The sequence below is a fragment of the Terrapene carolina genome, unplaced genomic scaffold (genome assembly GCF_002925995.2).
Source record: "Terrapene carolina triunguis isolate 2854851 unplaced genomic scaffold, T_m_triunguis-2.0 Scaffold84, whole genome shotgun sequence".
Taxonomy (NCBI): Eukaryota; Metazoa; Chordata; order Testudines; family Emydidae; genus Terrapene; species Terrapene triunguis.
The window spans coordinates 24879735-24906943 of NW_020664435.1; the positions used below are offsets into that span (position 1 = coordinate 24879735).

At 40.9% G+C, this 27209-nt stretch overlaps 1 protein-coding gene across 1 annotated transcript in view; it reads left to right on the forward strand.

Annotated features, from left to right (window-relative positions):
- The window catches only part of THSD7A (thrombospondin type 1 domain containing 7A), a 352561-nt gene that overhangs the window by 126305 nt on the left and 199047 nt on the right, over nucleotides 1-27209 (forward strand). The window contains exon 2 of the mRNA XM_026649434.1: nucleotides 25285-26116. Within this exon, the coding sequence (XP_026505219.1) occupies nucleotides 25285-26116 (832 nt within the window). The remainder of the gene's footprint in view (nucleotides 1-25284; nucleotides 26117-27209) is intronic.

Here is a 27209-nt window from a genome sequence, read left to right on the forward strand (position 1 = left end):
TACAGTGAATGGCTTTACACTGTTGTCCTGATGAGACCTCGAAATTAATGTAAATCTATCCTAGTCTGAGCCGCCGTGATGCCTCTATTTATATATACTAGCATGGATTAGAGGCCTTTCCTTTCCATCTCTTCAATTTGAGTACTATATCTATATGATGAAAACAGCATGATTTTAGGTGGAAAGTTGTCATCGAAAAACTATAAATGGGTTTCACAGGATTTCGGCAAACTGGAGATGCTCATGAATAATAAATGAATGGAGGATGTGCTTGGGAGACTGTTTCTCAGCAAGATATAAAGTCTTAGTGCACTTCAAAAGATTTATGACTGGAATGTTATTTCAGTGTAACACTTAGACAATTTCAGTAATGAAATATTTAGCAGTAAATGATAAAAAATAAAAATTTCAGCTTTATTTAATGTTCTATAATCGGAATAAGCAATTTTACAAAACCGGCAAGTAAGGTAGAGAGCACTCTCTCTGTTCAGATAAACTACTAGAAAGGACAAGGGCAGTTCCAGATTTTTATCAAAGCTATATTCATTAGGTTCCAGTCTTCCTTTGAAGATTTTTATGCCGGAGGCCTCAGAGAACCAACCACAAAGCATTTGCTCCTTTCTCCCTCTAACTGCTGCTGATTCTTGAAGGTCTGTCTTCCCTCCTCAGGAAAACAGGAGGGGAGCTGGGAAGAGGCTTTAGCATTGATGAGTACAAAGATGCAATGCTTTGCCAATGTTGACAATTAGGGACAGGTCTTGTCCAGGTCTCCTGCTCCCTTGTTCCAATGTGCATTTTGGCACATTTGGGAGTTGGGGGGAATTTCTGGTCCCTTGCAGAAAATACAAAGGAAAAGACTGTGTGAGGAAAATATGTGCTGGCAAGGGAAATGAAACAGGACACTGAGTACTACTACTACTAACAGTAAATCTGACCCTTAATTCTATTGTACAAAGATACTGCTCATGAATTGAATGTCTGGCATTACCAGGCTATTTGAATACTATCCTAAAAGCTGTAGTAGTGAATTTCTTGATATTTCAGCTGAGACTGTTTGACTTGTTTGATCATGGGTTTATGTAAACACAGAGACTGGGATTATAAACCATTAGGCTGGCATGGGCATTATGGAAGAGTTGTTTGTGTTGACTGATGTACCCTGTTGTAGCGTCGCTCTCACAACAGCTAGCAGTTATTGCTATTGGCAAGGAATTGGGTGGACGGGAAGGAAAGAAATGCAAGCACTGAAAACTGGACAGAGGCACGAAAATAAAACCCACTCATTTGAAGAGTTTGTTTCTAATTGAGACAAGTAGTTTCTCTTCTTTATTCAATATATTGGGCTGTTTTTACTTTTTTAAAGAAAATCATGGTTAGCATACCATAAAGTCACAAAATATTCTTCAACATAAGTAGTAGCTAGAAATGTGCAACATTTTAACGATGAAACATAAAACCAAGGAAATGCATGTGGGTTTAGGTTTCATTACAAGATGGACAACAAGGCTGAGTACCCAATTCAGAAAACAGTGGCCAGCAATTAGTGTAGCTGCACAAGTTCTGATCGCTAAGTGCAGAAAAAGGGCAAACTAGGGCTATACCAATTGAACTAATTGGGGTTTACCCTGATTACAAGTTAGCCGAATTAGTGCAAACACTTGCATGTTCTTGTATACTCATAGAGATCAGCACCAGTGCAGCTTCTATGATGTCTGGTCACTGTTTGGTAAATTTAGGTTTTTCCCAGTTGTAAACAAGATCTTTGGTTCATTAATAGGGTTGCCAACTTTCTAATCACACAAAACCAAACACCCCTACCCTGCCCCTTTCCTGCGGCCCCACCCCTCCCCCTCCCCTTCTCCAAGGCCCCTCCCCCCGCTCGCGCCATTTGCCCTCCCACCATTGCTTGCTCTCCCCGCCCCCTCACTTTCACTGGGCTGGGACTGGGGATTGGGTTGTGGGAGGGGGGTGAGGGCTCTGGGGTGGAGCTAGGGATGGGAGGTTTGGGGTGTAGGAGAGGACTCCGGGCTGGGGCAGGGTGTTGGGGTGCAGGAGGGGGTATGGGCTTTGGGATGGGGGTGCAGGCTCTGGGTGGGGCCAGAAATGAGGGGTTCAGGATGCAGGAGAGGGATCCAGGCTGGGGCAGGGGGTGAGGGATCCAGCTCTGGGTGCAGACTCTGGGGTGGGGCCGGGGATGAGGGGTTTTGAGGTGCAGGAAGGGGCTCCAGGCTGGGGCCAAGGGGTTCGGAGTGCAGGCTCCAGCTGGGGGGTGTGGGCTCTGGGGTGGGGATGGAGATAAAGGGTTTGGGTTGCAGGACAGGGTTCTGGGTTGGGGTGCAGGATTGGGTTCAGGATACGGGGTCCCAGTGGTGCTTACCACGGGTCCCAGGAAGTGGCCACCAGGTCCCTGCAGCCCCTAGATGCATGGGTGGAAAGGGAGGCTCCATTCGCTGCCCTTGTGCCCGCAGGCGCCACCCCCGCAGCTCCCATTGGTCGCAGGTCCTGGCCAGTGGGAGCTGCGGAGCCGGCACTCAGGGCGGGGACAGCATGCAGAGCCTCTCTGGCCACCCATGCGCCTAGGGGCCACAGGGACCTGGCGGCCACTTCCAGGAGCCGCGTGGAGCCAGAGCAGGCAAGGAGCTTACCTTAGTCCTGGGACCCAACTGCACCGCTGTCTGGACTTTTAACAGCCCGGTTGGCAGTGCCGACTGGAGCCGCCAGGGTCCCTTTTCGACCAGGCATTCCAGTAAAAAAAAAACGGACACCTGGCATCTCTATTCATGAACGTCTTGATCTATCTGGAACCAGTTTTCAGTGTATCAGGCCTGATTAAATGGAAATCATGCAAAATAATTGGTTTTCTATTATGGAAATCTGGTGTAATTTGGAACTTTCTATTGAATTTTGCTTTGAGGTTTGTGAGTTAGTTTGAATACAGAATTCATGGTTGAGGGCAGTGAAAACATATGACTCAATAAATTTGTTAGTCTCTAAGGTGCCACAAATACTCCTGTTCTTTTTGCGAATACCAAGAAAAAAGTTCTTACAAATACCTACAAAGCAAATCATAGCCTCTGTGATGCACAGGGGGTCTTGAACAGGGCTTTCCAAAACTTTCCCTCCCCTACAGCAGCGAACTACTTTAGTTCTGCTGCCACCAACATTGTATTGGGACAAGGGGGGTTGTTCTTACTGCTAAGAATTATTATTGTAATGGAGCTTTAGTTGAAACTGCAACTACTTAGTCAAGATCAGAACTGTCATAATTATTAGAATTATTTCAAACTTGCATAAATAGGCTCAGATAACCAAAGTGACTTTGTTCCACTTTTGCAGTACTAAAGAAAAATTGCTACATATCATAGTATATTATCTACTCTTTGTTCTCAGTAGCCCTACAAAGAGATCTGGCCGTCATCAAACTAATGAGTTTCTAATGTTTCTAAAGCTGACCTTAATAGTAATGTTGATATATAATTATTAATTATTTACCTATGCACCACAGCCTAAAACAGGGACGGGCAAAATACAGCCCACGGGCCAGATCCGGCTCATCTAACATTTCTGTCCGGCTCACCAGGCTCTTTGGCTGCCCCCTCGCGATCTCCGGGCTGCTAAACGTCCTGTGGCACAGTGGGCACTCAAGTAGGCTGCCTGCCTGCTGTGGTCCCACGCTGCTCCCAGAAGCTGCTGGCATGTCTCTGCATGCCCCTGCTGGGGGGGGAGGTGGCTCCGTGCATCATCCTCCCAGCTCCCCTTGGCCGGAAACCAGCCAATGGGAGCTGCGGGGGCAGTGCTTGCGGGCGTGGGCAGCACATGGAGACTTACTTCCCCCCTCCCCACAAGGGGCACACAGAGACGCCGCAGCTGCTTCTGGGAGCGGTATGGGGCCATGGCATGCAGGCACCTGTCTGAGCCCTGCTGCGTGGCTGGCCGGGAGCCGCCTGTGGTAGCGTCTCCCGGCCAGAACCTGCACCTCGCACTCCCTCCTACACCCAAACTCCCTCCCACCCTCCTCCTGCACTCCAATCCCCTGCCCCTTCCCGGAGCCCCCTTCTGCACCAAACTCCCTCCCAGACCCCGCATCCCCTCCATTAATATAGTAGAAATGTGCGGCCTGTAACGACTTACCAAAATTTGTGGAGTGGCCCCCTGTGAAAATTATTGCCCACCCCTGGCCTAAAATGTCCAAGGTGCTGTATTACATTAGGAGGAGACAGTCCCTGCTTCAGAGTGTTGACAATTAGAAATGATAAAATCAGATGAAGGGTGGGAGAAGGGGATTCAAGCAAAGCAAGTGAATAATAATTCAGTTGGGGTAATAAAGCCCTACAGCCTAGTTAGTAACTTCTCAAAGGTGTCTACTGTGCACTGGAAGCAACTTTTTTTTTTTTTTTAAGAGAAATTTTAGCGTTTTTTTCAGTCAATTTTCAATGTAAAAGATGAAGAAGAGGGGCACTTTATTAATACATTAATATGTTTTAACACCATCTCTAACCTTACCAAGAAGGGTTTGTATTTAGCTTTCTGTGAAAACAGACCAAAAGAGAAAAATATATGTTTTCAATATCTCACAAATCAAGAGTATTTATTACAATATAACCAGAAACTCAAAGCCATATAATTGCTTTGCAAAATTTAGAAAGCTCGGTCTCTTTCTAAACCATACGCTCAACTTAAGTATTCCTTTCTTGTATGTATTCAGTATTCATTTTGGCTGTTACTCCTAGGCTACATTTTATGGTAGGAAATATATATAGTTAGAGGATACAAATTCATGCTAAAAAAAAAGCTTTTGAGGAAGGGATGTTTAAAAAGCTGAATATTATTTTTATTGAAAACCAGCTTATGTTATAGCAAACCAAAAGAAAAGGATTGCATAACGACAGGTTATGACAAAAATGCTAAGCCTCATCATTTTTCACAATGAGCTGTCAGTCTTTCATTTTTATATATATATATATATATATATATATATACACAGTAGCAAATGCACTAAATTATAGCATTGTATCAGCCATTCTGGAGGCTGTCAGTGTTTTCTCTATAAATACTTATTGTCACAGTTTTATATCTCTGTAAATTCAAATTACAGTGGGCAGAAATGTGATATACAAATTGTCAGTTCTGATGTAGTTTGTTTAAAAAAAGTTCAACCAAAGCAGTGACATAAAAATTATAAACAACAACAAATATAAACTTCTAAGGAGCTTAGATGCTCTTCCCCCCCCCCCCCCAAGTTTTGAACCAGTTAGTTTTCAGATTTTGCAGGCAGAAGAACAAAGGAATTAGAATTATATTTTTAAAAGAATTATTAAGCATGCAGATTACTTTCTGTATTATTTTATACTGCACAAATTATACACTCCACACTGTCAAAACTTGTAATCAATGAGAGAATCATTCAGAGCCCACTGTAAAGTAATATCAGTGTAAGTTACTATATCATTTAATCAGTGAAGGAAATTAAACATCAGATGTTGTAAGATGGGAGTTAAAGCTGTCTTATACTCGGAGACAATAGAGCAGCATGCGCCTAGGTATAGCAGCAGTGATGATTCTCCACTGGGGAATATTGTAACTATAAGTTATGTATCATGGGACACATTTTCCTTCCCTTATTCACACAAGTGGTCCAATTAAAAACAGGAGGACTACTCATGAGTTAGGTGAGCAAAATATGCAGGGCTGGCCTTACCACGAGGCGAACTGAGGCGGCCACCTCAGGTGCCAGACTGTGTGTGTGTGGGGCGGGGGAAGCGCCACTAGGACCCAGAGTGTAGAAAATTGTGTCTGCTGCTGGTGCATATGTATTCTCTCTGCTCTAGATGCACAGAGATGGTGGAGTGCTGTGCTGGAGGAAGGAGGGCACAAGAGACATAACAGGCAGGCAGGAGAAGAGGTGAGAGGGAATAACAGAAAGCAGCAGGAGCTGCAGGGAGAGAGAGGAGGAGGAGCCTCTTATGTACCTCTCTAGCACTCCCAGGAGCCTGGACTGATTAACACCAGCTTCTCAGGGAGCTTCCTGTTTCCTGCTGCTTCCCTGAACCCACTTGAGGAGAACAGGCAGTCAACTGAAGTAGTAGGAGCCAGTTAGGCCCTTAAGACGCTGATATCTTCCCTCACTCAGGCTCTGCTACCAGCCTGCTTATTTGTCCCCTTCAATTGAGTATTGAGAGCCCCTATAGCTGGCACAGAACAGCAGTCATGAGTGAAAGAAGAAAATATCCCTCTGGGGCAGCATTCAGAAAAAGAAAGCAAGCAAAGGAAGCTTTTCTATCTAAGCAGGAAGGAGCTCTCCTAAAATAAATAGACGCAAATGTTCATGGTGAGCCTTCTGGCCCCAGTGAGGATGTGAGTGGTGAGGAGATGCCTGATCTTCCAGTTAGTCAGAATGCAGGTGATCTGGCTGCTACTGCAGCATCCATATCTCCATCTCAAATGGATCTAACCATGCACATTCCTGAAGAAAAGTGTAGATCAGAGAAGAGTGTGGTGGAGGCACAAGAAACAGCTGCTGCTGTGTTTAGTTCCTTAAGTCTAGATGATCCAGGATTGTGGACCCACTTGAGCAGTAGCCTGAGGGACTTCCTTGTACTGCGTGGGCCACAGCAAGTGAAAAACTTCATGTTCCCCAAAGACAATGAAAATAGAAGTTTCCATCCAACACATTACTGGTGTGAAATCCCCAATGGTGACAAAGTGGAGAGGCCATGGCTTATGTACTCAAAAACCCAGAATGCTGCATACTGTTTTTGTTGCAAATTCTTCCAGTCTAATGTTTCAGCCACATTGGTTTCTACAGGAACAAAGGACTGGAAAAATCTGGCTAGAAATCTGGCATGCCATGAGAAGGCAGCAAATCACCAGAGAGCATTCCATAGGTGGAAAGAGCTTGAGATGAGACTAAGGTTAAAGTCCACCATAGATGATCAGCATCAAGAGAAGATTGCATCAGAGTCTCTTTACTGGCAAAATGTTCTGAGAAGGCTCATTGCCATCGTGAGAATGCTAGGTTTTGGGTAGCAAGCACTGTGTGGCACTTTAGCTGTATGTCCCAAACAATGAAAACTTCCTTAAAATCGTGGAGCTGATGGCTGAGTTTGATGCTGTACTCCAGGAGCATCTAAGAAGAGTCACCACCCAAGAAATGTACACACACCACTACCTTGGAAAAACAATTCAAAATGAGATCATACAGTTACTGGCAACAAAAGTCAAACAGAAGATTGTGGCAGATCTGAAGTCAGCAAGATGTTATTCTGGACTGCACACCTGACATCAGCCATATGGGAAAAATGACTTTAATGGTGTGTTTTGTAACAACAGAACCTAGTGAAAATGTCCCTGCAATGGTGACTGTCAGAGAGCATTTTCTAGAATTTATTGACATTGATGATACTACTGACATGAGAGGTCAGGGCTACAATAATGGTGTCAACATGAGAGGAAAGAACAGAGGAGTGCAGACACGGATCCAAGAGTTAAACCCTCGAGCTTTTTTTGTCCCATGCAGTTCTCATTCATTGAACGTGGTGGTCAGTGATGCAGCATCAGCTTCTAGTAAGGCTGCTGAATTTTTTAATGTAATTCAAAGCATCTATGTATTTTTCTCTGCATCAACTCATCGTTGGCAGATTTTGAAGCAACATCTGGGAACATCCTCTCTGACACTGAAATTACTGAGTGCCACACGATGGGAAAGTTGAGTGGAGGCGATAAAGCCTATCAAACACAAAATTGGGAAGATAGATGATGCCATAGTTGCCATTATGGAGAATAATACTATGACAGGAACTGTTTGTGGGAGAATGGTGGCAGAGGGAAATGGAATCACCAGAAACATTCATAACTTCAAATTTCTGTGTGGCTTAGTGTTGTGGCATGACATATTCTTTGAAATAAATGTTGTAAGCAAGAGACTCCGAGGTGTTGACCTTGATATATCTGGAACAACTGGACAAAGCAAAGTCATACCTACAGTCTTACAGGTCGGATGAGGGATTTCAAAACGTTCTGAAGAGTGCACAGAAGTTGGCAGAGGAACGTCACATTGAAGCTATTTTCCCATCCATTCCAGAATACAAGAGTCACCGAAGAAACGACATTTTGATTACGGGATAATCCCATAAGAGACCCCAAACAACAATTCAAAGTTGAATTCTTTATCCAGGTGCTAGATTGTGCAATACAGTCAGTTGAAGAACGTTTCATGCAGCTCAAGAAATACAGCAGTATATTTGGGATGTTGTATGATATTCCAAAACTCCTCACTATGCCTGAAGAAGACCTACACCAGCAATGCAGGGCACTAGAGACAGTGTTGACACACAATGACATGCGCAATATTGATGCGAATGATTTAGGTGATGAACTGAAAGCCCTTTCAAGATACATTTCAACAGGCTCAACTCCAAAGGCTGTTCTGGAATATATGTGCACAAATAAGATGACCACCCTCTTTCCAAATGCTTTTGTTGCTCTGCACGTTATTCTAACACTTCCTGTAACAGTTGCCAGTGGAGAACGCAGCTTCTCCAAGCTGAAGTTAATAAAAACACATCTATGCTCCACAATGACATAGGAGAGGCTGGTCGGCCTTGCAACCATCTCAATAGAACATGAGCTGGCCCAGACTGTGGACTTTCAGGAAGCAGTTCAAATCTTTGTAACAAAGAAGGCACGGAAAGTACCACTTTGATTATTCAAACAGATAAAAATGCCAGTGTTTACTATGCAGACAAGAACAGTTATATTTGCTGTTCAGGCGTTTGAAAGTTAAGTGTTACTTAAAATTTTTGAACAAGGCATTTTAAGCTGTTAATTCTCCTTTATTGGGGTAGGTAGCAGAGCAGTACCATGAGAGGAATAGAACGGGAAGAAGGCAGAATTGAGACTTTTCAATGTTTTGTCCGAAGCGAGGGGGCATGGGGGCGTCATTTGAGCTCCCTGCCTCAGGTGCCAAAATGTTGTGGGCCAGCCCTGAAAATATGGGCCCATTGCTGCTCCAATAGTTAGGTGCTTAGTGGAGTTAGTGGAGGTGCTTAGTAAGGGAAACATTATCTGAGAACATCTTTGTTTTTATGTCAAATTGTAACAATTATTTTATATATTTTATTTTTATGTAACATTTCTGGGGGGTTAGAAGAATTCCACAGACAGGTCTGACAATTAATAGGCTTAATAGCATCAGGATCAGTAGGATCAGGAATACATATACCCAGAGGATATTAGAAGACTCTTTTGGCCCAGATTTTAAAAGTGAAGGGGTAAGTTCCATGTGGAAAAGTGCATGCACATGTGGCTAGTTAAAAATCTACATGACCTTTTGCATGTGCATACTCATTTAGTTGTGCAATTTCACACACATTGTTTTCCATTGACCGCTTGGTCAGACTCTTCAAAAAATATAGCCGTTAGAGTCCAGGGAATGGTCAGTTTGGAGGGCCAACTAAATCAACAGCTGCAGCATCTTTATCTGAACTAGTTTTCAATCACATTTTCTTTGTCATCTAGAGAAATAGGATCATTGTGTTCTTCAAGTTTTAGAATAATTTAAAGAGGAACATTGATTGCATCCTCAACCTCACATCAGTAAATAAGTGTCTGACCTAGAAGGAAAATCATTATTCGTTATATTTAGTTGTGCATTATTCTGCTTTTAGTTACTAATTGCTGACTACCATTTTAATACTCTGGAAATCCCTTTCCTTTTGTCCTTTTTTCTGTGCTTTGCATCCATTTTCTTTGATGTTGACACTATCTTGTCTGCTACGTCCAGAAAGAGAGATAAGAAAGACAAAAGTGTTACAAAGAAAAGATATTCTCAAGGTGATCCATGGCACCGTTGTAAGGGGATATGTCTGGTGAAGGGAGTGTCAATGTGCAAACACAATACATTCAGCAAATGATGGTGTATCCAAAGGATTCTGAGAAAGATGCAAAAAAGTAAACATTGATCTATCAATTGGGCCTTATTGCTTGGACTTTAATTATAGCAGGTTTCTTAGATGCCATGTTAAAAATGTGCTGTAGGAGTCTTCAGTGGAATTGTACAATACAAATGCTTAAAAAAATACACTATTACGGGGCTAGTGGTATCTCTGTACCTTTTCTGGTCTTTCTAAATGTAGCTCTCTCAGGTGTTAGGCCTTTTGCCTACTTGTATGAGGGTTGATCTCACAATAGGGTTACCATCCGTCCGTATTTCCCCGGACATGTCCGGCTTTTGTGTCTCTAAATAGCTGTCCGGGAGGAATTGGTAACAAGGTTAAAATGTCCGGGTTTTTTTTCTCCCTCACCTCCCTCCCTCCCATCCATGCAGAGTGCGGCTGCTGATTGGGTGGCTGGGCCAATTGAGCCGCTCCCATTGGCCTCCAGCAGCCAGAGCCCTCCCCTGATCCCCCCTCCCTCTGCCTGCAGCCCTGTGTAACACACAAACCGACCCACCGGGCAGCATGTTTTGCCTACACATGGAGCCAGAATGGTAAGGGGAGTCCGGGGGGGGGGGCAGTCTGGGAGCGGGGGAGTGTTGGATGGGTCCCCGGCCTCCACCTGCCACCCCTCCTCCGTGCGTTCCCCCCCCGTGGACCCCTCCCTGTCTGCCTGCCTGCCTGCCTCTCCCTTGCCTGCTTATACTGCCAGAGCCAGCAGCAACTGCTGTCTGCTGCCCCCGGGTCCTAGCGTCCCCCATCCACTAATGGGAAGACAGGCTGCCCTTACCCTGCCCTTCCACCCTAGCCCTGAGCCTCTCCAATGCCCCAAACCCCTCAGCCCCAGCCCTCATCCCCCTGCACCCTAATCTTCTGCCCCAGCCCTGAGCCTCCTCCTGCATCATGAACCCCTCATCCCCAGCCCCAGCCAGAGCCCTCATCCCCCCACACGCTAATCTTCTGCTCCATCCCTGAGCCCCCTCCTGCATCATGAACCCCTCATCGTCAGACCCACAGCCCTCACCCCTGCATCCCCTCCTATTCCCAGGGGGCAGTCTCACAATAGGGTTCCCAAACAGCACCCTTATATTTGTCACAGCATTACGCTGCTGTGCCCATTTTGGCAACATAGCAAATTTTGAGTAAATGTACTATCAAGAATATATCCAGCATTTAGGCATTTTGCTAGCATCCCTCATCGTATTGCAGTATGCAATGTACATACATTGTTGATACCCAGAAGCTTTTCCTTTTTAATCTTTCACATTCTGCTAATGTCACAAAAGTTCTTGGCCCCAAATAACATTCATTCTTCATGTATCAGAGGGGTAGCCGTGTTAGTCTGAATCTGTAAAAAGCAACAGAGGGTCCTGTACCACAGGACCCTCTGTTGCTTTTTACATTCATTCTTCATTATCACCATAAATATTTAAAGTAAATATAGATAGTATAAATACACTACAATATACCTATGCTTACTTTACTACAGCTTCACATACCAGATCTATACCTGATTTGGCTGCTGCTCTGACACTAGACACATTCTCTGCTGCCTGCTGTTTATTCTGCTGCTTGACTGGTTCAGCTATCAGGGGCTGCACTTTATATTCTGAATTGTGTCTCCCGAGTCCTCTAGCGACTCTTTGATCTGTGGCTTTTTGACTCCTCTTGGGATTTGCTGCTTGGCCTAGAATTGTAACCTCTGACTTTTGTCCTGGATCTTTCTGACTTTACCTCGACCACCTCACCTCAATCCACCCCCATTCCTTTACCCTTCTCTGCAGGCTTCCAATAAAGCTAAGAATAGTCTAAGTCTGCAATATTTTTTTTTTTTAAGGTTCATAGTCACTTCCCTCTAAACTCAAGGAAAGTAGATTTCTACTAATCGGTCTTCCAGAAGGCTCACTAAATACATTCCCCTTTAAATACTAAACATTAAATAATAACTAGGCTGCTCGCTATCTTGTTCGTCCAGATCTCAGTTTCTGATGATAAACTGAGATCTCTAATCAAAAACACAGTATGGGTCCAAACTTGTTCCCATTGAAGTCAGTGACAAAATTTTCATTCATCTGAACAGGAATAAGATTAGGCCCCTATACTTTAAGATTTACAAACTACAGAAAAAGAGGCACATATTTTTCTAAAAAAAAAAAGAAAAGCAGCTGAAAGCCTTTTATCCTCCTTCACTTATTATCCAGGATTTGAGTTTGTGGGTCCGTATTTCTCCTTTAATTGCTGATCACATTAACACCTAAAGCAGTGTACGGAATGTAGTAGTTTGTTCTATTTTCAGTAGTTGTGAATGCCATTCTCACCCTAATGGTATGACTAGACTCTACACTGGCTGGGAGCATGCGTCTCAGCTCAGGTTGACAGACACGCATGAGCTCTGCTCGAGCTAGCATGCTACAAACTGCAGTGTAGCTGCGGGTAGTGCGGATGTTGGCTCGGGCTACCTGCTTGGGTACATACCCAGAGGTCTAGACAGGTTTGTACTCGGGTAGCTCACCCAAGCTGCTGCCCATGCTTCCCCCAGCAATACTGCTGTTTTAGCGCGATAGCTCGTGCAGAGGTAGTGCATGTCAATCTACTCAACCTGGAAAACACAATCCCAAAGCATTAGGGAAATACCCTAACAAATTATTGTATCTAGAAATCATTTTGCTGTCAGCCTGGGGTATCTTTATCTTGGAGCTTTGTCCTCATTGTAACAGTTCCCTAAAAGTTCAGAATAAACTCCCATTAATGGTTAATTCACTTAACTCCCTCTTCCCTAACAAAAATAAATATTAATCCTCCCACAGCTTAGAGAGAATCTTAACTACTGTCTTCTGCAGAGATTACTGTAAAAAAGCAAAGCATCACAAATGACAAATTACATTGTAAAATCACTACAGTTACAATGAAGAGTTTCATGTAAATAAATTCTACCAACCTCCTGTCTGATTCTCGATTTACAACATGAAATGAACTGATTGCATAACAAATTAGGGCACATTAATGCCACAAGTACAGCTGTGCTTTTGTGACCCGTTCATGACATGCTCATCTCCGTGTGGTAAAACAACTGTGGTTGAAGTGTGTCCAAAAGCAGCAATTTTTTTCCCAATACAAAAATGTTTTTGTCCACAAACAGCACATTGCCTCAACTATGATCAGTGCAATCGAGACAGCTACCCCATACCACCTCAGCAGGTCATAGAGTGCCCAAAGAATGTACTCAAAGAGCAGCTCCAATAGCATGTAGGACAATGTTCTCTGAAGCTTGGCAATGCTAGACATATTTTCTTAAAATTCCCCACCACTGTTATTGTTGTTCCGGGTAATAGCAATGGTGGCAACTCTAGGCCAGTCTCCTAGCATTTTAATCACTATAATATCTGAATTTGTTCTGAGCAGGAGTCTGGACTCCCATTTAAATCGTTATTTTGGTTGCTTTCATTTCTAGGTTTCGTGGTCTAGCTCCTGCTGGATTAATTAGCATAAAGCTGTATTTTACTAATTTTGTTTTTCTACAAATGTCTATAACTTATTTTAAAGCTAAATCAGTTTCCTGCAGCTGTTTGTATATCACTTGTTCATTTTATATTGCAGTCCTCCTTATTCATATGTTTGATCTTACAACATTAAATCAGTCACATGCAGTATTATTGCCTTTGATTATGATTACAAAGGCCTCTCATAAATGGGTTTTTGTGTGTGTGTGTTTTAACTGGAGCTATAGTACTTCTGAGGTTAATTCACAGTCTCTGCCAAATTTTCTTTATCTTCCTCTTCCCATGTAAAAAGTACCTGCAGTGCTGCTTGGGTCATCATTGCAAAGAAACACTATAGTATGCACTTTATGTTCTATCTCTTCAGTCTCTTTGGCTTGGTGTTAATTCTGGCATTTACTAGCTTGGCTTTACATCCTTAATAAAGTTATTTGAATGAAGTTATTTTTGTAATCTTGTTCTCTCTCACATATATTATACAATTAGATTAGTAGTTACATAAAAAATAGATTATTAGATTTTAACCTGTAATCCTAAAACATACATGCTTTGCATCCCGTTACCAGGAGTAGGTTGCCATAGCTAACAGACCAACAACATTTGAATTAAATGCATGTGGACTTCTAAATAGTCAGATACCCACTTTTTTTCCTCTCACCATCTGTTTGGCTTTTGTTCCCTTACTGTGATGAATATGGTTATAGAGCTGTTCTATCAGGTTTTTTCATACATTATTAAAGTTTATTCTTACTGCTGTAAATTGACAATTCAGCTTCAATATGGTCTTCATTCAAGTGGCAGGAATATTATCTGCTGCTTTGGTTTCCAATAAGGATGGCAAGATAACCAAGGTTGCCTTAAGTATAATGTGATTAATACAGTTATAGCACAACTAGTCATTCATTATTACACTTGCCAGATACAATAATATATTATGATGCATTGTGAATAATGCATATCAGAATGGTTACCAGAGCATATGTATCATGTTATAAAATTATAACAAAATATGCACATTTTATATATTTTTTCTGTCTGTGGTGTTGGTATTTCTAGTTAACTCATCACTATGCTACTCTGACTATGATATCTTGATTTAGAAGCCCCATAGATGTGATGAAATAAATTGATTGATTCATTCTCTTTCATCTTATGAGACAATTTTCTAAAAAATAAACTCTACATTTACATTCCTTCAAACTTTTGCATGCACAAAATGTAGTTTACCTGTTATTTACAGAATTGTACATCTACAGATTCTATTTGCATGTGCTAATATGAGGTATTAGTCACTCAGAATTAAAAGTACACATTTAGAAGCAAGTTTTGAGTTACTGAAGACACTCAAAATACCAAAATCGCATGTAACTGAAAATAGGTCAGTGTGCTGAAGTAAGGCAGGTACCCAGAAATTATTTTCAAAAGAAAAGTACCATTTTATTATTTCTCCCATAATTGTTTCTGCCATACGATTCCTTATAAGGTTAGAAATGTATTTGAAATGATTTCTTCCACATTAAGTTTGAGTTTAAAAATTAACCACTAAAATTACACCCAATGAGATACCAAATTTTCAGGATTAACTGTGAAACTAACTTTATAGTTACTCTCACTGAGGCATGGTCGGTAAATGCTTGTGAGATGAGTCATCTGGTTGAAGTTCACCAAGCTCTCAATTAATACTACCTGTTAAATTTACTAATGATTAGGAAATTTACTGTATTTAAAATAGTAGGTTTTCTTTTCACAGACCAAAAGAGGAATGTTTTGCTATTATGAGCTATCAGGTTTGTATCCTTTAGTTCCAATGGATGTACAACAAAGTGGCAATTTCAGCTGCTAAATGAACATATATCATACACCTCACATTTCAGGCAGATGAATAGTGCACAGGTTTGCTTTCTTTGGCTCTCCTCCTTCAATGAGCTGTGCACTGGCAGATCCCCAACACTAGCATAGAGGACCTCTGAAGTCATGCAGGATCAGGACCACAGTATACATTATTTGGGGTTATTATTTATTAAAGCGATTCCAAAACTAAAATTTCTAATATCCAATGTGGTCTATCTAATAAATAAAATGATATAATTTTTGTTTAAATAAAACTAACTACATATTTATGAGCAATTGTAAAGGTTTCCAAAGGTTGGTAATACTCTCTAAGACAAATATACATTAGAACATTTCTAAATGCAGGTTTTCAAATATATCTATGTAAATAGCAGGCAGTCTATACATTAATTGTAAATAATAATAATAATAAAAAAAGCTTTCACATACATTGCTCTAGTTACATACCATTAATCCCTTACATTTTCAAATAGGAATGTGTAAATTTTAGACACTGATTTGTGACACAAATGCCTTTAGTTTTCTACACATTCCATTGAAAATGAGCATGAAAACTTTCAGAAGTCACAAAAATTCATACTTTAAACTATAACCTTTGCCCTTCGATCATTTAAACCCTTGGTTCTTTTATATAACATCCCAAATGCAGTACTTACGCATAAAGATTTCTATGAATTTTGGGGGTTTGATGTTTTCGTTGCTACCAGTGGACATCATGCTGGGAAAGCCTGACTCCCTGTTGCAGATTCTGAATTTTAATGAGAGAAGGGGGAGTGCATAGAAGCCTTTTCCAACCTCCCTCCCCAATCCTGGAGATGGTCCCTCAGATAGATTAGAGCAGCCTTGCAGATGCTCTAAAGTATATCACCAGCTAGTAACCCCAGGGATTATTCCAGCATTTGGAGGCTGCCACAGCACAGAAACACATTTTTTCAAGCCCCTTTTCTCCCCTGACACTTCCCCTATGCTGGGTGCCAGAATCATAGCATAAGAACACAGATTTTTGCCAGCAGAGGATTCTCCAACTCAGGGGAACTCCTCATGGGCCAGATCCACTGCATCTAATTGGATGCACCATTCAGGTACCCTGATTTGAAAAGATTAATAACAAAATTTCAAATCACTTCACCTTCCTATCCCACAGTTTCATTCTCTGTAAAGTGGGGATAACGGTACTGCCCCTCCTAAAGTGCTTTCAGATCTATGGGTGAAAAATGCTGTATTAGTGAATTGTTATTTACTTGCAATGTAGTAAACCGGAGCGGGGGGGCACCATACATACATTAAGCATTTACCTGATTCCCTCATGAGTCATTTACATGCTCCAAGAGCAGCTGTAACATCACACTGTGGTATGTGTTGGGGCATAAAATTGGAGTGGGAGCTAGCCAGCCATTGTAGGGATGGAAATTATCAGACCTGTACAAATTATAAATTAGGTGCGCTTTCAGCAGCAATGTGCTGATTGCCTCTCCCAACCTAGCACTGTCCTGTGGGTGCTCCTTGAACAAATTTACTATCCTCTTAAATGGGATTCTCACACGCACCGCGCTTTCTGACCCATTACCCTATTGAAATTTGGTACCTTTGTGCAAAACAGCACTCAAGATCACATTTGTTCAAAACATATTAATATATAAAATGTATATTAATGTAAAAATATATTAAACCAATAATCTGCAATATTAACTTCAGTATTGATCCATTTATTATACAATCATGTTTCAGCAGGCACATGTTCTCTACAAGATGTTCCCTAATGTGGATCATTATTACCTTGCATTTATTGAATCTGTGGTGCCAATATTTTCAGTAAACTTAGTCATAAATGTCCTATGTGTGAACATTAAGTGAATATAAGCGTGTGTTTTTTTTCAACCAACCTCGTGCTATGTATCTATCCTTTATTGTTCTATACATTAGTGCATCCTGGTGCAAAAGAACATTGGTAAAATGACCCAAATTCATCCCTGGAATAATTCTATTAAAGCCAATGGTGTTACACCTGAGATGAAACTAATCCAACATTTAAATATGTTATTTTCTCACTCTTGTTTGAGACAGTTCTTTGGAATCTATATCATGAAACTATTTCTGTTTTTTAAATTTCATCTATCACAAAAACCACACAAGTTTGTGTGTTTGTTTTTTTCTGCTGCAATATTTTTTTTAAATGTATAAAGAATTCCGTGAACTTTGCCAACAGATGCAAGTAAAACACACAGGTCAAATTTGCCACCATTCTTAAGTGTCCTTTGACTTCATGATCCAAAACACACTCAAAAGCAGTTCTGCTCAGCGGTTCACATAAATATGATTGGTTGGTATTCACCAGCAATCCATTTATAAAATTGTATGTTACTTCAGAGTGAAAGCAGAGAAGTGCAGTTCAGCAAATAGGCTACAGTACATTACTAAGTTATTGGTTTGTGCAGCTCATGGTTCTTTTGCGCTGGGGATTTTCAGTTCTATAAACAACCCTCTTTTAATCCAGTAGGGGAAAACAAAGGAGCTTATTTAAAGGATGTAGGCATATTTTACAGTCAAGCTTATTTTAGGAGGTAGGAATGAATGTCTAGTAGTTATAGTTTGCATAATTTGGTTTTGGAACTATTTTATAGTGTTTCTTTTTTACACGGCTCATTTATTGGTGCTAAAACCACCCACCGGAACAAGAAATGGACAAGCAGGCTTTTACAAAAAGAAAAGCTCTGTTTTGAAATTATTTGGAGGTAGGTAGAGTAAAAGGTAGAATTATAAATCAACAGAATAAGGCTTTGGAACCCACAGAAGATCACAGTACTAGTGTGGAATGATATTTCATCTGTTCTCAGGGAATTTCCTACCTTGCAGGGTGAATTCCATGGGGGGAGGGAGACGCCTTCCTGCAGAAGAAGTGGCTGTGAAGTCCACAGAACTGTATTTGGTAAGCATAAAGAGGGGATAGATTTACATTATATATAAGAATAGTATTGTGCTAAAACTCATGCTTCAAGATGTATGATGATTACTGGAGAGGTGGGATCTGGAAGGAGCCTTCCTCTTGTAGAGGATGGCATACTTCCAGCTTGATCCTCAAAGATGATGGGAAGCTACCCCTCCACTTTTGGTGGGGGGGGGGGTCAACATCATAGAAACAGAAAACATAATGAATATAAGACAAAGGAATACTCCCCGCCCCCTGATGAAATATAATTGTGACATTACATTCTGTATGTTTTATGAAAATACGTTTATAAGTGTGAATATGATATAACTGGAATATGCTTCATGCAAAAGGTCTCTTGTAAGGTATCACTACAAAGCTTATAATCTACTGAGTGTGTTCTTCCTATTTGTATGAATGTATCATTCTTGTATCTAAAACTGAAATATGAAATATTACTCTGAGGTCCTATTGTAATTATGCAAAGTGTGGGCCATTAATGGTGGCTTAGGATCTTGATGGTTCCCATTAACTGGAACAATTGGTTGTAAATGGCTCTGTTTACTTGTAAGCCTTCCTGTATACGTGGGCGTGGGCGCCAGGCAGTGAATAATGAAGTCTCACAGGACATGTGAACATGTCACATGATACTGAAATCCATCTTAAACCTGGTGCTTTTCCATTTAGAAGGAAGGGTCAGAACCCAGAGAGAGACAAAGGATTCCTGCCTGGTGCCAAATATATAAAAGGGGGTGGAACAGAACAAAGGGGGTTGCCAGTCATGAGAAATCCCCTAGTTACCACCTGAGCTGGAACTGACAAGAACTGTACCATGGTGTCACCGAAATATCGGGTCCACCTAGCTGAGAGCCAATAACAGCCAGACAGGGATAAGGAGGAGTTGCTTTATTCTGCAGAAGAAAGGAGAGCTTTGCACCTTAGTACAAACACTCTGTCTTACACACATTTTACAGATCCTTTATACACATTCAGACCAAGGTCCTTGCAGTGTTAACACTTGATTGGTGGTGGTCAGACCCGTGCTTTTGCTATCTGGTCAGTGAAAACCAGCTTGGGACCAGCTCCAACTACCTTAAGGCCTTGAAGGGAAAACAGTTGAAAAGTTCAGGCTACTGTGTCCTTAAGGTGTCTGCTTTCCCCTAATGGCCGCTGGCTGACATAACGACTGCTCGGATTAAGGAGGGGTCACTAGTAACTTTCACAATGGGGAAAGGATTGGGCCCAGACTAAGAAGGAGTCTAGTCTGTGAAAGAAGCTTATTGGAACATCTCTGAGGGGAGATTTATCTGTATTCAGTTTCTTAAATGTATTAGGCTTAGACTTGCGTGTTTTGTTTTATGATGTTTGGTAACTTTCTTTGTTCTGTCTGTTATTACTTGAAACCACTTAAATCCTCCTTTTTATACTTAATAAAATCACTTTTGTTTATTAATTAACCAGAGTAAGTGATTAATGTCTGGGGGAGCAAACAGCTGTGCATATCTCTCTATCAGTGTTATAGAGGGCGGACAATTTGAGTTTACCCTGTATAAGCTTTATACAGAGTAAAACGGATTGATTTGGGGTTTGGATCCCATTGGGAGCTGGGTGTCTGGGTGCTGGAGATAGGTGACTTGCTGAGCAGTTTTTGGTTAAAGTCTGCAGCTTTGGGGGCGTGGACCAGACTTGGGTCTGTGTTACAGCAGACTAGCATGTCTGGCTCAATGAGGCAGGGTTCTGGAGTCCCAAGCTGACAGGGAAAACAGGCTCAGAGGTAGTTTCAGCACATCAGGTAACAGTCCCAAGGGGGTCTCTGTGACCGAACCTGTCACAATAATGTTTTCTGGATTAAACTCTGAGAGGCCTCACGAATCTAAACTTGAAGAAAATATCAAAGAAAACCTCAGTTTTGGGGTGTTCTATCTTCATGATGGTCTGGAAGCCACCGATTCTCTAGGTGTGCTTTCAGCCAGTAGTCACATTATAATGTAATGAAGCAGCAGTCATTTCAGCCTCGTTTAATAATATTTAAACCATTGGACATTCCTTTAGCATAAGACGGATTCATGGACTTCCAGAATGGCAAGTAGTGTTGCCAGTTTAATGATTTTAGCATGTGTTTTGTGATATTTGGTGTTTTTCTTTAAAGCCCTTGTTCCTGGAGAAGCTCTCTGGGTGTTTTGGTTGATCACAGGATGATTATGAGCCGCCAACGTGATGTGTCTGTGAAAAAGGCTAACACAACCCTAGGATGCATCAGGTGAGGTATTTCCAATAGAGACAGGGAAGTATGAGTATTTTTATACAAGGCATTGGTCAGATCTCATCTGGAATACTGTGTGGAATTCTGGTCTCCATTGTTTAAGAAAGATGAATTCAAACTGGAAATTACTAGGATGATCTGAGGAATGGAAAACCTACCTTGTGGGAGGAGACTTCAAGGAGCTTGGCCTGTTTAGCCTAACCAAAAGAAGGCTGAAGGGATATGATTGTGCTCTATAAATACATCAGAGGGATGATTTAGTTGGGGATTGGTCCTGCTTTGAGCAGGGGGTTGGACTAGATGACCTCCTGAGGTCCCTTCCAACCCTGGTAGTCTATGATTCTATGATTCGAGGGCGGGAGAGGAGTTATTTAAGTTAAGCACCTATGTGGACACAAGAACAAAGGGCTATAAACTGGCCATCGACAAGTTTATTCTTGAAATTAGATGAAGCTTTCTAACCATCAGAGGAGTGAAGTTCTGGAACAGTCCTTCCAAGGGGAGCAGTGGGATGCAAAGAAACCTAAGTGGCTTCAAGACTGAGCTTGATAAGTTTATGGAGAGGATAGTATGATGGGACTGCTTACAATGGCATGTGGCCAGGCTGCGACTGCTAGCAAATATCTCCAATGTCCTGTGATGGTACAGTAGATGGGGAGGGCTCTGAGATACTACAGATAATTTTTTCCCAGGTGTCTGGCTGGAGGGTCTTGCCCACATGCTCAGGGTTTAACTGATCACCATATTTGGGGTTGGCAGGGAATTTTCCCCAGTTCAGATTTGCAGAGACTCTGGGTTTTTTTCATCTTCCTCTGCAGCATAGAGCATGAGTCACTTGCAGGTTTAAACTAGTGTAAATGGTGGATTCTCTATAATATGCAGTCTTTAAATCATGATTTGAGGACTTCTGTAACTCAGCCAGAGGTTATGGGTGTATTACAGGAGTGTGTGGGCGAGGTTCTGTGGCCTGCAATGTGCAGGAGGTCAGACTCAATGATCATAATGGTATATGAGCCAGTAATTTAAAAAAAAAGTAATAAAAATACTATATATCGAGCTCTCATGGTTGTAGAGTAAAGCTTGTAAATGTGAATTTTAAAGGCTTATAAACCAGAGACCCGAATTTATTATTTTTAAATCTCATGATTTGGAGGGCCTGATTCATAATTTTTGTTCATATGATTCTTCTCTCTCCCCTTCCATTGAGATTTTGTACTTCAGACATAATGAAGGCATAAGATTGATAGGTAGATAAACATGAGTGAAAAGTCATCATTTCACCCACAAGAAAATTAGTGAAACTTCTTGTAGTGGATATTTACAGATTTAGGAAGTTTTGAGGGCAGTTGCCCTGAGATACAATTCATTTGCAACAAATTACAACATTTTTTCCTTAGCCAAATTAATACATTCTCATGAAAGCTTGTAGGAATACTGGCCCATGCAGTTGAATGTTTAGGAGATGAAATTTACAAGGGTCCCAGTCCTGCAAACATTGTGCTGCACTTCACTTGATGTATATGAGTAGTCCCTTTGGTTCTCAGCCACTTGATGAAGTTAAAACTTTCAAATATTCATTTTTAAGAGGAAGCCATTTTCAATTTTATACCCCCCCCTCAAAAAAAACCAAAAAAACCCAAAAAAACCCAGAACTAATAAATTTTCCATTTGTCTTCTAAACTTAGAACTTTTAAAAATAGACGAGGTATTCTGTGTTTTTGTTTTGTTTTAATATTCTTTTATTCTAACTCCTTTTGTGTCATCTTTTATCCAACAGCAGATTTTATGGCTGCGTTAAAACCATTGACAGCATAGCAGTGCTAGAAGGTGCAGCTAAAATTGTGGAGTTAGTTCATACCGTTCCACAGATAAATGCAGAGCCCATTTATCACCTTCTAATACAGCATTTTTACCATTTTTCACATTTACATTACTGCAGTTTGCATTTAATGTCCTAACTACAATTTTTAGCATTTAGATTAGTATGAACATGAGATTTATTTGGGCCAGCAATGCTCAGCTGTTCAGAACAATTTTTAGATATGGTGCACTCTCTCTTGAATACTTGATTATTTCACCCTTCATCTGGAGTTTAGTGACAAAGATCTGATCTTTAAAAGAGTCTCTCTTAATTGGATACGTATGGTATATACAAGGTGCAGTAATGTGATAAGACAGGAGTTTCCAGTCTGCAAGTTGAATGAGTTAGCTTTATGTTCAGTTGTGATTATATTACTATCCTTGCTTTAGTTGGTTTTTATTCTTTTCCTTTAGACTTGGTTGGTGTTCTTAAATAGAACTCCATGCAATTTTCTGAGGAAATGCAATCGCTTTGTGCTCAGTGTAAATATACTTAGAATAAAATGAATACAACGATGATTATGTCATTTGTGGAAGGCTGGTTAGAGATAAACTAGGGTAATCTTACTGAAATGGGAACAGAAATGTATTTGTACTTAAAACATACATTTATTTTTCTGGGTATCTAGCTAAACCTTGGAAACCCTAATTCAAACTTAATCTGCAGAAAACAGTACAGGAGTTTTCATGTGCTGAATCTGTCTGCCAGCTGGCATTGCTATCATATATGTAATGCTCAGGTTTTAATATCCATAAGCAAACTGTTCAACTACAGTGCAGTGTATTGTAATCAAGAGTCTGTTCAAAAGTACACTAGCAAGGGCTACAGAGACTAAGTGCCATATCTTACCATAAGTCTGCTTCCAACACTCCCACTGAAGTTAATGTTAGAGTCACAGGCGACATTCCCAATGGAAGTTTTTGAAGTCTGTGGGAGTCAGTGATAGGAGGTCTCCAAACTCCTGCCAGTCACTAAATGAAAAAAAATGTTTAAAATTCTTTATCACTGTCACAAGGGCTCAACCTTGCAAATCCTATAACTCTACTCATGCAAATATTCCCATTATGATCAGTGGGGTCATTCAGATAAATAAGGATTGCATTGTCTGGCCTCCATTGTGTGCATGGACACTGGAACTTCTCTGTCAAAGAAAGGACTTTTTAGATAGCCATTTGGTTTTATAAGATCTGTGTTTGGTGGTGGATATTTGTACTATGGAGAAATTGTGATTGTAATTTTGCTACACAGCCTGACTTTCTCCTCTTCCACAGTGGAGTTAAACCAAAAATTAAAAACAATGTTTTACTGAGTACATAGGAGAACTTCTGAGAATATAAGTAAATGCACACTAAGGTCAGTATTTTTTCAGCTTTTCAACAGAAAGTTAGCTGGATTTTATTTTCTTTCTTTGCTCATCCAATGGGCATGAATGATTTAATAGAGAACAGGTTAATAAATTCAGCACAGGTTTATTTTTTAGTTGTAATATAATCTTGTGCGTATTTCATACTTTTTTAGCAAGACACCTATGCAAGAAGTCTGACTTTCATTTTGTGACTGTAACAATAACGTCAGAGCTGAGATTTTATATACCTGAATATCATAACATTTCATCCTTAATTCAGATTTGCAATTTCGGCAGACAGAAATGGCATCTTTTCACTTTTGATCAATTTGTCAAAACTCAGGAAAATAACAGGCAGTAGCTTTCATAATAAACACGACAGTCCTCCCTTTATGTAACTTGTGGATTTTTGTGAATTTGCCCTGTTGAATATTGTGCTTTTTTTTTTAAAACCACAGCAACTGTTTACATTGTAAGCTTTCAAATCCATGATAATTCTAATGGTTTTGTTATTAGTGTAAACAAGTATGCCCATTGTAGACCTAGTATCTCTTTTTCATCACTTATTTCTATCATTCTGTAAATTTCCATGAACTGGTAAGACTTCATCTCTGAATATATATTTCACTAGGACTCTTCATGAGTTACTCAGAACAAAGGCTTACTTCAGTGTTTCTCAAACTGGAACTGCCGCTTGTGTAGGGAAAGCCCCTGGCGGGCCAGGCCAGTTTGTTTACCTGCCCGGTCCGCAGGTCCGGCCGATCGCGGCTCCCACTGGCCGCGGTTCGCCGCTCCAGGCCAATGGGGGCTGCTGGAAGTGGCACAGACCGAGGGACCTGCGGACGGAGCAGGTAAACAAACCGGCCCGGCCCGCCAGGGGCTTTCCCTACACAAGCGGCGGCCCCAGTTTGAGAAACACTGGCTTACTTAGTCTGATTCCTTTATTTTTTAGTAGTATGGGGAGGATTTAAAAGTTGGCAAAATAGGTCTCACATCACCTGCAATGACCACTGTTTTTCAGATTTTTTTTTTATATTATTCTCTTTATTTGACACAATTTAGAAAAATGAGAACTATGTCTATGTAGCATGTGACTATGAAGTTGGGTTGCATTGGAAAAGCTAGACAGAAAACCAAAATCTGATCTCCAGAAGAGTTTGCCTGTAGGTGGAGCTGAGATTATTTACACATATCGTGGGGAAGCCTTTCTCCCATTTTCCTGGCAAAACAAATCTTGACAAATGAATTGTATAATGTCTTAATTCTGATGTGATCAATCCCTGATGAACTCCAGGAGCATAAATATTTTAATTACTCAACATAAAAAGAAAACTATGTAGTAAAATCCATTTATAATCACAAAAAAGACCAGAAAACAGATGGATAGTCCCTCACTTGTTCTGTTATATAGGCTGTCTGAGATTGTACTCTGTAATAGGTGAAAATCAATAACTTTTCTTTCCCACAGATCATACGAAGATCCTACTTTGTAGGGCTATCGGGAAAGAATACACTCTTGATTCTTGTGCTTTCTCGCTGTATCTTGAGGTTAATACTTAAGCAGTAATTAAATGTAAAATATGACAGTGGCTTTCATCTTGTTTCCTAGGTCCATGGGGAAGATGTATGGGAGATGAATGTGGTCCAGGTGGTATCCAAACACGGGCAGTATGGTGTGCTCATGTGGAAGGATGGACAACACTGCCCACAAATTGTAAACAGATAGAGAGGCCTGAGAACCAACAGAACTGTTTCAGGGTTTGTGACTGGCACAAAGAACTGTATGATTGGCAGTTAGGCAACTGGAATCAGTGTCAGCCAGTTATTTCAAGGAATCTTGAAAAACCAGTGGAATGCACCAAAGGAGAAGAAGGAATCCAGATGAGAGATGTAACTTGTGTCCAAAAATCAAATGGGGTTTCTGCTGAGGATGTCATATGCGAGTACTTTGAACCAAAGCCACGCCTGGAACAGGCATGCCTCATCCCTTGCCGCCAGGACTGTATTGTGGCAGAGTTCTCCCCCTGGTCAGAATGTTCCAAGACTTGTGGCAATGGACTTCAGCATCGAACTCGTCACATTGTTGCTCCACCTCAGTTTGGTGGCTCTGCTTGCCCTAACCTGACTGAATTTCAGATCTGTCACTCTACCCCATGTACTACTGAGGAAAGCTTGCACAGCCTGAATGTGGGATCCTGGAGTACATGCTCAATGCCCCACTCAAGACATATAAGGCAAGCAAGGAAACGAGGGAAGAACAAAGAAAAGGAGAAGGACAGAGAAAAAGGAGTACGGGATCCTGAAGCTCGGGAGCTTATTAAGAAAAAGAGGAATCGAAATAGACAGAACAGACAAGAGAACAAATATTGGGACATACAGATTGGATATCAGACCCGGCAGGTTACATGTACTCACAAAAATGGAAAAACTGCTGCCTTGAGGTAATCACTGTTTATTAACTTGAACATCTGTGTATCTGTCTGTGTAGTTGGAACTTTAAGAAAAGAATGAATAATCTCCTTATAATTGTACTGTTGTATGCACTTTTATATCAGCATAACATGATCTATTTCTAACTCTGTCTTACCCTGTCAAGTTTAAGATTTTTCCATAATACATTTGAAAAAACATAGCACAAGTGGTGTTGATCATACTAAATATCACTTAAACATGCCCTATTAAGCGTTATACACCATCTAGCCTTTGTTTGTCTAAATATGTATCCCAGAAGGCTCACTGAAAGCCTGAGGTTATTCATCAAATGTGTGTTCTGTTTCTCTGGCATTTTGGTACCTTTTTTCTCCATAACAAGTGAAGCATGCTTGAGAACAGGTGATGTCTGCGTTATTGTATTTAAAGCTTTGGACGTACACAGTAATAGGGCTGGGGTGTGTGTGTCTGACAGACGCTAGAAAAAGAATCTGAAAAAAGTCAACATATATCTATTCCAGATTTTTTTGTTTTTGAAATGCAAATATGTGAAGTACTGCTGCCCTTTACACAATCAGTTTCTGTTACTGATTTTGTTTTCTATGGCTAAGCTCCTGAAAAAGATACTTATATCAAAAATGTGTATTATACTTCCAAATATTTTTATTCTCTCTTTCCTCCTTTTGCACCTTTCTTCTATATTTCTGGGCACAAAAACTAAGCATTTTAATATAGTCAAATGTAAAGATATGTATGTAGGAGCAAACAATATGGGCCACACTTACAGGCCTGTATTGTTTGCTCCTACATATGGGTGGTGGGTGGAAGGATGGGGGTGGAAGCAGTGACCCTGAAAAAGATGTTCAGATTTTGCTGAATAATCAGCTAAACATGAGTTTCGGGTTTAATGGTGTGGCCAACAGGACTAATGAAATCTTTGGATGTATAAACATGGGAATATCAACTAGGAGTTGGGAGGCTCTATTACCATCTCTGCGTTTGACACTGGTGCAACTGCTATTGGATTACTGTTTTTGTTCTGGTGTCCACAATTCAAGAAGGATGTTGATAAATTGGAGACTGAGAAGAGTCATGAGAATGACT